Source organism: Ischnura elegans, chromosome 9 (assembly GCF_921293095.1).
Source record: "Ischnura elegans chromosome 9, ioIscEleg1.1, whole genome shotgun sequence".
In the NCBI taxonomy this organism is placed as follows: domain Eukaryota; kingdom Metazoa; phylum Arthropoda; class Insecta; order Odonata; family Coenagrionidae; genus Ischnura; species Ischnura elegans.
In genome coordinates, this window is record NC_060254.1 from 93,048,191 (window position 1) to 93,063,118 (window position 14,928).

Consider the following 14,928-nt stretch of genomic DNA (forward strand, 5'->3'; position numbering starts at 1 on the left):
TCACCTCAAGTCAAGTCGATGGAGTCGCGACGAGACGACTAGTCGTAGCTCTACTCAGATATGTTGCCATAGCTGAGTTCTTTTAGGATGTCAGCATGTCTTTCTCCTTTTGCAGGCGTCTGCACTTCACGTTTACTCAATAAGATTAAATATTAAGAATGTGCCAACAGAACCACCAAATTGTTAATCTGGAATTCCAAAATGCACCAGATTTATCCATCGTTCCTTGAAGACCCGTTGTTGCTTTGAAGCAACAGAAACTTCGGATCAAATTTAAAGGTAATAGACACCGTGTCACCAGCCTTTGTCTTTTGAGATAGTTAAATTCAAGCATTTATTTTAATAATACATTGCGTAAAATATGATTGAACGATATTCAATGACAAAAAAATCTTTCTAACAGCAAGGATGTCAGGAAAAATTTTCAATCGTTCTGCATACCTCATTTCATTGTCCCCTATTAATTCGAGATTCGCACAAAGCATCACCTTGTGACGTAAATATTAACTCCGAAGATACAGCTTTCGAGCAATATTAAAGCTGTCTTAATATCATGCACCCTCTATGAAATTCAAGTCATTAAAATATATGTTGCTTCAAAGTAACATTGGGCGTTAAAGAGTTCAGAAGATATGGCAACGCCCGCATCTTTCCCTCTCCATCCCACATCCCTAGTGTTCAAGGTCCCACCTCCTGCCGCGACGCCACTCGAAACACTCCGAGCTTGCACGACTGGGCCACTAGCAAAGATATTCGAAACTGATCATAGTCCTTTGCGCTTATTTTTCACTAAGTCTGATTCACATGATAATTTATCCGAACTCTCTCATAAATAATTGAAATGGCAACTTACAAATTAGATCCCTGCATTTTTCTCGGGTTTTCTTCAGGGTCAATTGGCTTATCGACTACAGTTTCCCTAGCTATCCTCTCGGCGTCTTCAGCTAGAAGGTATCGCCGTGCGGTTTCTGACTCGCTTACAAAACGTGGGCTGACTGGGTGCTGCTCTATTGGTTGTCTCTTGGATGAGTCTTTTCCCGGCACTGTGAGGGAGGCATCCGTCCTCTCTGTTGAAATTTAACGTTTTTTTTATTGTTATGGCTTCACTCACCTAGTAAATTTGCCTATGTTCGGAAAGTTTCCTTCACTTGATAAGATATTAATAATCCTTATTTAAGCCAAGCGCTACCTGCTAGCAGCATGAATCGTAGCAGCGCTCACAGCCTCGCACCAGGGTGGCCTCACGAGGTGGCAGCCGGAAGCAATATGACGTCACACGGGCTTTTCCCGGCAATCATACTAAGCCGTGGCGTTTTAGCGCGCTCGAAATTTTTCACTTTTCATTTAATCGCGAAAAATAGATATCGTCATTTAAAAATCTAAAAGCGTGAAATACGTACTCCAGGAGTAATAATCTTTCGATTTAGGCAATAAAAAAATAGTTAACCACCCTATTGAAAGGTAGATTCACTTTTCCACGATTATTTGATGCGTACTACACGTTTCGGCTCATAAAGCCATCATCTGGCACAAGACATAGAGTTTTACCAAAAACAAATGCAATATTTCGCTGCTGTCATCGTTTACATCTCTTTACCTGAAAGAAGCATGCTCCGAATGTAAGTCTTATATCGTCTTCTTGCTGACGAGTATTAGTTTTAGTCGGCCGCGAGACTGCTTCATTCCAAGTTTTTGGAATTCCAATCTCTCCCTCGCATTGTTTATCCTATCCAAACTCTTTTCCCTTTCTTTCCAAAACAACCCCTGCCCCTCTCACTTGGCTCGACTGAGACACTTCTCACGCTATAAATTAGTGGTGACTTACGCGGACTTCACCCTCATGCTATTAAAAAGCTATCCTGTGTGTGGACTAACGTGTTTATTTACGTACTCTGTCCATTAAAGTAACCTCCAAGTATTTTGAGAAATTCCGAATAAAGGTTATTGGTAGATACCAGTGGCGCAGTGAGGGAGTTAATATGTTGAAAACTCTTGGTGGAGTAAAAATAAGTTCTTAGAAATTTAAAGTTATTCTTAAAATTTTTAGCAGAATTGACGTCTGTACTGGGAATAAAATGGTAGTTTTTGGGAGTGTTAATAATTATAGACTCTCTTTGGGCTGTAGTTATCACAATTCACGCTTTAACTTCCAATTAATTTTGACGCATCCTGTGAAATCAGTTGGCAGCTGATATTGAATCTGAGCACTGGGTTAGTTGGCACTATATTTAGAATTATAGAGCAGTTAGCTGTTGTGCCAAAATCTTGCGTCAATTGTCTCAGTCCTATTGAAGAACCCTTCTTTCGGACCAGAAGGAATGTGAAGAATGCTCATTACTAAACTTTCAAAACTATTGGGTGCTTAATAAAAGATGGTTGGCTGACTCTCTCCTCTCCAATCGACATGCCATAAATTATCAAAATCATTAATATTAATGCATTCCTTCAAAATTTTACATATTCCATAGCAAATGTTGAGAGTGAATGGATCGCTGTACACTACCGCCGCGTTGCCGACAGTTTTGAAAACCCATATTCTAAGGCCTGCTTATACGGTACGTTAACACGTACGAGTGTGAATGCCGAACGATTTTAGTGGATCGGAACGGAACAATTATAAATGCACGAACCAAATTAGAACAGGTTCTCTTTTCTGTTCATTAATCCGGAAAGTTGGGAGGCTTTACGGAGTACTTTCGTGTTCATTCACGCGTTCATACGTTTAGAAATTAACTCGTACGTGTTCATGTACTGTGTAAACACGCCATTAGCGCTGATTATTGGTTTATTTATATGCTTACTAGATCATTTGAGATTTTTGGTATGTACCTTTGAGCACATTTTTCACCTTTCAACCGTTCGAATTAATGCATTATTTTCGATAATCATATTCAACGTGTCCAAAATTGGTAGCGAAAATCAAACTTCAACGAAACGGGCTATATCCTCTTGGTTTTTAGCACGTCCCTGGTTTCTACGCATCTCAACCGTCAACTATGGCCGTTGAAACATATGATGTATAAGATTTTACCATAGTCTAACTTTAGGAGGTTATTGGCGTTTAATTTCGGACCGTAGAGTTTCATGTCCAGCATCCAGGTGAGTATCTTGGAAACAGCTAACAAAAATCAGTATACTTCGAATTACAGTATGTACTATCAGTATAGCCAAGCTTATTAGGCTTCAATTCGTGAAAGTTTTATTATTCATGTTGATATTTGTACATACTAGTCCTCAAATGCCTTATTTATTTTGAGTGAGTCTTTTCTACCACTGATGGACGAAGTTATTGAATATCCATTTCCCATATTTCAGTGCTGATTATTGATTTATTGATATGTCCAGTCGATCGTTGGAAATCGCTGATCGTGGTTCTCTTACAATTTTGGATTATCCCACAGCATGAGTGATTAGTCTTTCCCACTGTGAGTCAGTATATGAAATGGCGCTTATACATACGGTTGTGTCGAGTTCCTTTGACAGTTTCCGTTCGAAGAGTTTTTCGATCTCTTCGAATTTGGAAATGGCTGATATTCGAGAACAGCAAGCAGGCAGTCGTTTTGTGTTCTACTCGGTAAAATTTTTTCGGACGCGGCTGATATTATGTGTACAGCTTAGAAAAGAAAACACGCCTTGAAAAGAACCCAGATGTGCGAGGGGTATTCACTATTCAAACCCGGCGTTATGTCGATCGAAGATGCTCAACGCCCGGGTCGGCCTTACACGTCCAGAACTGATAAAAACGTGGAAAAATTCATGCTCTCATGGTCTCCTATCCTCATCCCTTTTTGATGAGGATAGGAGATAGATAGGGATGAGCTCGCAGAACAATATGGTCTTTCGTGGAATTCAGTGCTGCTCATTTTCGCTGAAGATTTGCAAATGAGATGGATCGCGGCGAAATTCATACCCCGCTTCCGACTCCGGATCAAACTGTTTTTAGCAAACAAGAACGTACGACACCGCGTCCTCACCCACCCTACTCTAAAGATATCCCACCCTTCGATTTCATTTAGTTCCTCCATATGAAAAGGGTGATGAAAGGGAAACGTTTTGATGACATGCCGGAGGTGAAAAAAGAATCGAAGGAGGCGTTGAAAGGCATCGGAAAGGACGGGAACCAAAGGTGTTTCGCGCTGTGAAAAAAAAAAAAAACATTTGAGCCAGTGTATCAGTGTTAATGGGGATTACTTCGAAGGTGACTAACACTTGTAACACACAAAAATAAATTCTGATTTTTTTTTAAATGTCGTCCGGTTTTTTTTAAGTCCCCTCTCGTTCGTCATTTTGCAACTCTTTAATAATAATAATTTTAGTAAAATTATAGGTTCAGCAGGCGGCAAAACAGGAATTTCCACGGTTGCTTAGTTTATAGCATTTCATTTTACTTTCAAGATTGTGTTATAGGCATTAATGAAGCTAAATTTTTTTAAATACGTAATAAATGCATCGAAAAAAGGTATGACAAGACTTTGCAAGGAACAGGGTGTAATTATGGACTACTAGGTTGCTGATTAAATTTGTGTGGAAAGTAAATTTTAAGTTTTAATTTTGGCCTGTATACAAATGTATAATGTCCAAGACGAAAATTAGATGTGATTTTTTTCATGGTGCAAAAAAGATGTAGGAATACTTTTCAGGTGTCCGCTTAGCGTTTCGGTCATCTGTCACATGACAGTGAGACAGCCCTTAAAGCAACGTATTTTTTTGATGGCTTGAGGCAATTTTATCGCAACAAACCCATTAGCACGAGCATCTGAAGTCCCGTAGCGGTTATTTGTACAGCGGACGGCTTTAGCGAGGAAATGTTTTGGGACAACAGCGAACGGATAGGGCGATAACTCCTTGGGTCTTTCAGCGTCACATTATTCGCGACGCTGTTCATAGTATTGTACATGCTGTGATGATTCTTGGGGCACGTGACGTGAAAAGGATGAGCAGTAATATGTTGGGCCTACGAAGGCGTCCACGTTTCCTTTGATCGTCCTCTACAATAGGGTGGTTTCCCATTTCTTTAATTGCCTAAATCGAAAGATAGTGGATACTTTTCATTTTATTGGCCTATAAGGAAAAAGGTTACGTTCTTGGATTTACGGCGCTGGTGCCTAGAATTTCCTCGTCGCTACGATGTTGACTGCACTCTCAATGCTAATTTCAAAGCAATAGGGTGGTTTCCTATTATGTTTTTATTGCCTAAATCGAAAGATTATTACTCCTGGAGTACGTTTTCACGCTTTTAAATGACGATATCTATTTTTCGCGATCAAATGAAAAGTGAACATTTTCAAGCGCGCGAAAACATGACGGCTAAGTGTGAATGCTGGGAAAAGCCCGTGTGACCTCATTCTGGTTGCAGCTGTTGTGTGTAAGGCCACTTTGGTGCGAGACTATGAGGCTATGAGCGAGGCTACGATGCAGGCTGCTAGCAGGTATCGCTTGGCTTAAATAAGAATTATTAATACCCATTCAAATGAAGGAAACCTTCCGACAATAGGCAATTTTAATAGGTGATTATTAAGAGATGTTTTCCTGAGCTCTGTGCCTCATGCATACATTGTTAATCTCAGACGATGTAAAAATCCTGACTACTCGTATAGCATCTGGTCCCCTGTGACGTCACGTGGAGAGGCATCGCATGGGCGCCATCTGGCTTTTTTCAAATGAGGTTAAAGTTGACCATTAATATTCGTCTCAACTGGGATAAAACCAAATAATTTGTATGTAATGAATGCACTAATGTTGGGTTTCGCAAATCGCAATCAATGCATTTCGTTTTCTTTGATGAAGGAAACTACCCTATTGGCTCCAATATGATGGATACTATAAAAACGTCATTTACCAATCATACGGCAGCAATGACTCGCATCTACGAATATGGGCTGTGGGTTTTCGGCACTTAAGCTATCCCAATAATTCTAATCCAAATCATATTTCCAAGGCCAATTTATATCATAGCGATCGTTAAGCCACCAATATGATGAATATGGCATTAAAATGTCGGATGCTAGAATGTACGCTTCTTAAATAATCCGTATTTAACTTATCGACCGTCGGAGTTCGTTATTCATCTCGCCAGCGGTTTGATTTTACCATTCTGCCACACTAATTAAGCTATTGTAGACAACTGGCTGGAAGCGCGGAGATTGCTAACAGACGGAACAGCCTTGGAGACATTTAAAAAAGGTGTATGGTTAGGAATCCACATGAGAACTATACGTAGATAATAAAACCGATCTCATTAATTCACTATGGTCAATTATTTCCAAGTAAACTTATAATAACAAAAATTCATAATTACTCAAACAGTCCGTGATGAAAATAAATATGTGATTTTATTGGAGTAATTTGTGAGACTTTGACGATTTAACTTTGGCCTGGAAACGTAAGAGTGAGGGTAAGAGTCAAGAGGGCCCTAAGCACACGCTAAAGCCCTGAAGAAGGCATAAAAAATGTGTTGAAACGTTGGTAAAAATGTTGAATATGCAAATATATGCAAAAATTTAGAATTCCACGGCTTATAAAATTTAATTATGTACCTATTACAGTTCTATTATCTATTTAGTGAAATTGTTCCTTGAAACCGCAATGAAGTCGAAAAAAATTTAAAGTAACCTTATCGAATAACCCTTTCAAAAAAGCATAAGGTTTCTTTATCTTCTAGCCCTTTTATTTTATTTATTATTCTATGTAATCTTTTGACCCTGCGTATGTTGTAAATGAAGCAACCAATGAAAACATAGGATTGTACAATTGAAAAAAGCGTTTTTTCTGAGTTTTTCTTCATTACACCTTTCATTTTCTTCATTACACGCTTCACGATAGACTCGAGCATTGTGGGGGCCCCTGAGCTCGGGGCCCTTGGCGTTTGCCGACCAGCCGACCTCGCCAGACCGCCCCTGAGTAATGGGCTAAGCAAACTGAGTCTTCTTATTCACTCCTCTTCTGAGGCATGCATCTGTGTTCCAAGGAGGCTGTAAATATCTGGAGGGGGAACCACTGCTTTCGAGCGTGGAGAGAAGTGTGGCCGGAATGGGGGTGTTTGGGTAGGACAAGCTACGCCCACCTTGACCAAAACACTGACAATCCCATAAGGGTCAATGCTGACTATTTGGTGAAATATTTGGTCATAACTCGTTAATACATTAAAATAAACTATGGAACGCACGATGTACACTTTTTTATCTTACTTCATTGCTTGCCATCGCGAAGTTATGACTCAAATATCTTTTCCCAGGGAAAATTTTTTATCAATCACAACGGTTACGTTCTACAACCAGCTCAGATGAAAATAAAATTTTACGAGAGTAAACTAATCATTTACGTGCACTAACACAGGTATTGAATTTTATTATAGCCAACGGAAATTAGCAAATACAATAATAAAGTATATTTTCAAGGATATCCCCACCAGTAAAGTGGCTAGCAGACACACAGTTTATACATTACCTAATAGAAGGATCACGAACGATGAGCAAAATCTTTTGACAATCACCGGCGAAATACATAATAAATATATATTAAAATAATAAATCATGATTATGGTAGCATTTTTAACTTAATTTAGTTCATTTTTAGAACAAATCTTAGCCACCTCAAAATATCAGTCGGAGACTGAGTCCAAAAATTGTCAATCCAAGATGGCGGAAATTTAACCACGCCAAAAACTCGGAAACAGCGTCTTCAGATATTCACAACCTCCTTGCTGTACTCAAACGTAAATGGCGCTTCCAAGACAGTGGCGGCCTCAACCCCTCACCATTGAACTTGCATTTTTCTCTCTCTCCCGTCACCGCGTCCCCCAGGAGCGCTAGTAGCCAAGGAGAAAAAGATCTTGCGACTCCCTTGGGGGAAGAGTTTCGAGGCCAAACAATGCGTGGGTGAGAGGTTTGAGACACTGCACCCCACCTGTGTACCCAGTCGAGCCATCTTTTTTAGCATCCCTCACTCCTTTAATGCCGCCAGCTCGCCGAAATAACTTACTGTGACCGTGGTCCAACCGGCTTTCCTCTCTCCTCGTGGGTTGCCGCCTTCCCCGTCGCGTACCGGGGTCATATTGGCTGGTGATCCGGGCGTCGAAGGGAAGACTGCCGGGACATCTCCCTCATGCAAGGGATACTTTTGAATTAGTGGCTACAGAGAAATAGATTAAATTTCTGAGTGAATACAAACAGATAAATGGGCCTGCCAAGTAACAATAACCTGCTGACTGCATCAAAACTCCAGCTTCTCAAAGGTTCCGATAACAATGGTAACTGATGACGTCAATATTGTCGGGATAAATATTGTAGAAGAGCTTATAAAACGATAAAGAAAGATATCGTACTGCCCACTAATGCTATTCAACCCTCGAACGGGTTCGCCTTATATATATATTTACACGACCGGGCGCGTGACATACTTTGTCCACGATACATACATTTATATATGGTTGCACTCGATTTTTGTTAAAATTTTTCTTAATTTGTAGAAATTATTTCAAGCTTGTACATTTATAGGTAATACTGATATGAAGGTGCAAAGGTGGTACACGGTCGGTCACGCGGCGTAATTTATACGCCACGGCTGTCGGATTCCTCTTGCCGATCTAAAAAATAAAATTCCTACAATACTTTGTGAATTAAAAAATCACGCTAGAGACAGTCATAATGACATTGTAAGAATAGACGAGGCCATTCAAGATAGGCTAAGCACGAGGTGCACGACCGGTCACGCGGCGTACTTTGTGCGCCACGGTTGTCGGTTCCTCTTGCCGATCTGAAAATAAATTAGTTACAATACTTCGAGCTCTGAAAACTCGCAGTGAATGCAATCAAATATAGTAGGGCCCTCTTCGCTTCTATAGCGCTGAGGTGTTTTTCCCCGTCCCGTTCCTTCCTCACCTTTCCTTTCCCAGAGGCGTCGTCGGACTCCTATCGCGGCGGCGCCTCTTTCCTTTTCCCTTCCTCTCCAGCCCCTCCCCGGGGGATCGGGTGTATAAGCCACTGGATTGGTTCCCGGCCCCGATACGTTGGATCCCCGAAGGGTTCGCCCTGAACCCTCATACTATTTGTATACAATCAAAGTACATATGTAAGAACACAGGAGGTCATTTTAGACCAGAATGTACGTGCAATGTTAGAATCCTTGATTTTCGTAGATTGGCGAACTTTATACGCCAGCGCGCCCTCTCGAGGGTTAACTCAAAACACGTGTTTGAACTGCCTTCATCATCAGGCACTACCGCTGCAATCATCATCAGGCGATCGAAACGCGTGTTGGTGTCGTGTTGCTAAATGTTGTCGTGCTCTGTTAAATAAAATTTGTGGGCATTACGATATCTTTGTTTATCATTCAAGATAACTGTTTCATGACACTACATGAAAGCTTTGAAAAACTTTTTTTTTTTTTAATAATGATGCGTACACATTCTAGGATCAAGATCATAAAGATGGATATGGCTAGATACGGCTAGGTGCACCGAAGAATAGAAGATGTGAGAGAAATTTTTAGTACCCCCGTAAAGGACCCGGTAGACAAACGTTGTTGAAAGACAATAATTACATGAGAAACTTTATAGAAAGAAAAATACAAGGAAGACCAAAAGATAAATACTTGCCAAGAAAAACAACTCCAAGAAACTGAAGGAACTTTAATGGTTATGGCAGAAATGGAGATAGGTAAAGGATGTGGTGCTTTCCCGGTGAATCTTGCTGATGAAGTCTTTCCGGGCAATCAGCCGGGTCAGGATGGACATTGCTGCCAACGTTCCAACGGCGTTCTCTACCATCGTCATCAGTGCGAATGATGGGCCTGGTTTGTGCCGGGCTGATATACACAGTTGGAGCAGTCAAGTCTTCTGTGATCGGTCCGTTTTTGGTGTCCTTCTTCCCCTTAGCTTACTCATATGAGTTCAGAAGACTTGACCGCCCCAATCGTGTGTAAATGCGCGGCACTAACCAGTCCCCTCATTCGCTCTGATGACGACGGCAGAGAAGGCCGTCGAAACATTGGCAGCAATGTCCATCCTGACCCGGCTGATTTCCCGAGAAGACTTCATCAGCATGGAGATAGATGGTAGTGCACCAATGTTAGCATTGCTTAATAATGAGTAAAATCCTTCTTCATGAGTGTTGAAGTAAACAAACAATCAAAATAAAATGTATGTCAACTCACCACTGCCAGCCAAAAAATGCCATGTCTGAATCAGCCAATTAGTGATCGTCCCAGGCGAAGGGGAATGCGATGCGATGGGGAATGCGATGGTTCGCGTGATCTGGGCGTGTTCCATCTCAATCTTGGCCGCGTGCACAGGGTCCAAAAATCACTCTCATCTCGTCCCCGCACCAGAGGATTGAGCAGAGAAATCCTCCTCCACCTTTTGAGCCGCTCATCGCGCAGTGTATATCTGCCAAGTTCCGTTGAGGGTGGTGCTTTTCAGCCCCCCACCCCTCCACACCCCCGCAAGTTCTTCTTCTCTGTCTGTCTCCTGCTCGGTTCCCGGCGGAATGGTCTCTACTCTCTATCTCTCGTTACCTTGGCAATCGCTCTTTTTTCCCCCCACTCCTCCTCCTCCTCCAACTATTCACGTACTCTGCTTACATTCCCTTCCCACCGACCGTGCTAGCTCAGCTCACTCGTCGCAACTCGAAACAGTTGAGTCATCTTCGCCGACTCCGCGAGGTGGTCTCGCCAGGTCGGTCGCGGAGATGGCCGTTGATCGGAGAGCGGTTGCAGCGGGGAATATAACGCTGTCTGGGAAGATTCACCGAGGCTTTTCTATCGAGTGATATCTCACCTTCATGCCATTAACCTAAAATCGGTTACTTGATGGAACGAGTAAGTATTTACAAATGGTGGCGATAAATTTCCGCCTAGCTTTATTGCTCCAGAGTGGTTCAAACAACTATTGAATTCAGAAATTGTTGTTTATTTCATGAATATTATCTTGATAAAAATGAGTCACTAAAGTAACAAAGTTTTGTGAAAGGAGGATAATTAAAAGGGAAAAAATTAAAGAAAAATAGATGACTATGAGTGAAAAGAAATAAATCGCTAACGTAAACCACATCGATGTTTTTTACATAAGTAACTAGTTGAAGAAGCTAACGGGAAACAATGAAAGTAAAAGCCAATTCCTGATAATAGAAAATCGTTTCTTGCATGAAAAATCCTTGACGGTAAAGAAAATTAGCAAATAATCAGTCTGTTTCACTGGACGTCGACCATTGCTGCAACAAACAGCGCTAAGTCTTGACACTAGAACAATATCTTACCGGTAACCATCCTCCCTGCACAGCGGCTGTGATGATGTCGTTGATTCGAAGCTCACGACTGCTCGCATACGGGCAAATCCCTTTACCTGTAAAGCTCGGTAGATGAACGAGATCCGCAACTTTCATCTGACTTCCTCTAGCTTTCAATCGACACTCCGCTATTATTCTCCCGCTCACCCGAAGCCTTGCGTGAATTGAATTATAGAGTTACTTACCTCTCTATTTTATGTAACGAATAACTGCATAATAGTTCCGACATTCAGTGGGTACTCCTTTTTGCTCCAGCAGATGAAGAGGACTTCCTCAGAGCTATAACTGTCTTTTAAAATTAGTTTGTAATATTTTTTTAAAATCATCGAGTAAAGGGCTACTGTGAAACATGATCACAGAGACACTAATAAGTGTATGTTCCACAAATTTTTAATATTCTGACCCAGATTTTAAAACTGTACAATATTTCATTCTCATAGAGACAAAACATTAAAGGATCAAAGCACCCTCAAAACCTGTATTAGAGCAATGAAAATTTGTGGAACATGCAAAATCAGAGTCTATGTGATTTAGTTTCATGTTACACAGCTCCACCGAGTATGAGATGATGATAGCCTTTCAGCCATGGACTTACCTCGGTATTTGTCGCCATTTATGGTTCGAAGAAACCACCGCTCGCGTCTGCTAACTGTCGCGGAGATTTACTTGCCGAACAGCCATGCGCGGATCTCCAAGACGAGTACTAGTTCCTAAAAAAAAACCCGGCCGGTGTCCTCGAAATACAACTTTATGTAAACTAGCTTACCCACTACGTTTCAAATCTCGCGAGAGACGCTTGATACGCTATCGAGCGAGGCTCCGTATCGGAAAGCCACAAAAGAACTCGCTCACTGTTTGACTTCCCGTCTACATTGAGCTGGGTCACTGACCTTCCGCCGTCTGTCCCGAGTTTTCAAAGTCTTCCGATACAAGTATAGTATATACCTATCGGCGGTGAGGACGTTGAGGCTTATCGCACGCGTGCGGGCCTCGGTATGAAACTGAGGAGGCACCGTGGAAGACTATTCAAAGATTCACTTTCCGAATAAATTGGTTTCGTAAAGGAAACAAAAGTCGTCCCTCACGCTCTGCCGCCTCGATAAAGTGGGATGCAATGGTTGTGGTTGGGGAATCAAAGGGAGTGCAGCAAACCACTTTAAAACCGGCCAAAGACTCCCTCTGTGGGAGTACAGCCCGACCGGTTGGGCACGGTTCCCGCCCCGGCTGGCGGGGATTTGAACGAATCGCGCACCGTGTACCTCTTTTCCCTCTCCCCCTCCCCGCTGCTGATCGGATTCGCGGTGAATGGCCCGTGAATGCCCCGCGGATCGTGGGCGTGAGCCGTTCACCGCCGCGCCGCCCGCGCCGGCTTAATATGTATAGCCCCGTTCACAACTTTGGCTTGGCGTAACCTGACTCTTCGTGAACCAGACGTCTTCCTTCAATCACAGCACAGACCGCACATTAATCATTCCTGAAATCGATTTTAGAAGGCTAAAGATAGTTGTTATTATCCTCCATTGGAAAAAAACTATCCTCCCTACCACTGTTTTCCTTCAAGAATTATATGAGCTTTTCTCGTTAATCCATTCACAACACAAACCGTACATCAATCAATCCTGAAATTGATTTTAGAAGGCTTAAGGTGGTTATTATTTGTCTCAATAGGAAAAATCTAGCTCCCTTGTCACTGTTTCATTTCAATGTTTATATGAGCTTTTCTCAACTAATGACTATCCTAACGTGCGTAACGCCATTTCTAGTTCTTGTGAACCAAAATACGTTGTTTTTGACTGCACAAGCCACTTTCACAGCATCTTAATTTGACGTAACTCGACTCTTCACGAACCAGATAGTTAATGATCACTTCTTTCAATCATATCACACACCGCATATCAATCAATCGTCAAATCGATTTTAGAAGTCTTAATATATTTACCTCTGCTCTCGATTGGAAAAAAATCTTCCTTGTTACTTCTAAAAGGTAGCCTTCCGCGGTTAGTATTAATCGCTGCACTATCTCGGTCTTAAGGGTGCAGCCGCGTTCAGCTGTCACTGTTCACGTAGGCCAGGTATGTGAACAGTGACATCTCCACGCAGCGATACCCCTAAACACTAAGATAGTTCTTTGCTACTGTTTCATTTCAAGATATATGATCTTTCCTCACTAATGACTATTTTAACGCCATTTCTTGTTCTTGTGAATCAAGTGACCCTCTTTTTACGATCACTTTGATTGCATCTCAACTATCCTAAATTTAGCTTAGTTAAGAAACTGAAAAACTGAGAACAGCCTCAACTGATTAGACTTGAAATATACCTGTTTTAGCCGAGAGAAGCGCATATTTCTATTGAAAACAGCCAGTTACAAGTAATGGGTAAATTTAATGCAAGAATAAAAGTAATAGATATGTAGTTATTGGATTACTTGATTGAAACTACGTCCGAGTTGTGATGGTAAAATATTTCCCTTATAGGTTTGGCTGATATAAACGCATGTTTCGCCAAATTAAGGTGTTCTGAAATGAGCTTTCAAGTCCTTCGTTACGCCAAGTTAAGCCATGTTGCTGGGTATGGGGCTTAAGAGGGGCTCCGGTGGAGTACCTAGATATTTTGATTGGGGGGGGGTCCAAAACTAGGGGGGGAGGAATAAAAAAAATAGGGTACTCAGTAGAGGGTATAAAACCAATGTTAACACTTTTCATGATCTAAAAAAAACTTTATTTGTCAAAGAAATCTTTATTAAATTCATGATTTTTCAATATTTTGATTTCTTTTATGAAGGAAATAATTTTTTTCATGTTTTGGGGGGGTCAGGACCCCCTTGACATCCCCTTCGCTACGCCACTGGGGGGCTCACTATCTTGATGTAAAGTAGCACTGCTTACCTTCACTGTTTCCCATTTCGCTAGCTAGGCTTGCCCATGGCGCTCTTAAATCATTTAGGTTTTTTTTCGCGGGTAAGAGAGAGAAAGTCATTACGAGTTGTTGTTCATTTTAGCGATGACAAGGAGAGAGAAAAAATCCCCTTGGAACAAACTTATTTCCCCGTTGTTACTTCGTATATTCATGCAACGCGAATCCAAAATATCTGAATCTGAATATTACGTAATAGCTGGAAATATTATCTCTTATCACCGAATGTAAACATCATGTAATACTCCATTACTCAATTACATCATTTAAAACTCTTAATACAATTTATACATGTTTCACTGGTATTTGCACGACGTTATCGAAAAATCTCGGAGTTATGATATTCTATATTATATACTTTCACTTACGCGGAGAAATGGTTGACCGATCGCTGCTATAACATTTTGAGCGTAACGCATTCCACCGAGGTAGTGACCCCTCTTAAGGCCGCCTCGTCACAAGGGCATGAAACTGGCCGGCGAGCGGAACGTGAACTACACTATGTCGTGACGTTGCGGTTGCCGATGGGAGGGGGTCTGAGTAGCGGGTGGTGAAATTGCGGGGGAGGGTTGGCTGGCTGGCATAATGATGGATAATGGATTTGAGTAAGCTGGTGAGGGGGAAAGTACTGGTAAGAGGTCGAAGGACGCTGAGCACTTCTAACTAAAACTGTGGTTTCAAGGTGCCCAATATGATTATGGCGTTGAAAAAGTACCGATTCATTGATGAT

General features: G+C 41.6%; 1 protein-coding gene across 1 annotated transcript in view; it reads right to left on the reverse strand.

Moving 5' to 3' along the window:
• Nucleotides 1–10,475, reverse strand: part of LOC124165620 (follistatin-A) — a 303,111-nt gene extending 292,636 nt beyond the window's left edge. The window contains exons 1-2 of the mRNA XM_046543088.1: nucleotides 10,153–10,475; nucleotides 7,981–8,084 (exon numbers count right to left, since the gene is read on the reverse strand). Coding sequence (XP_046399044.1) covers nucleotides 7,981–8,084; nucleotides 10,153–10,175 — 127 coding nt within the window. The 5' untranslated portion in view covers nucleotides 10,176–10,475. The remainder of the gene's footprint in view (nucleotides 1–7,980; nucleotides 8,085–10,152) is intronic.
• Nucleotides 10,476–14,928: the final 4,453 nt, after the last annotated feature.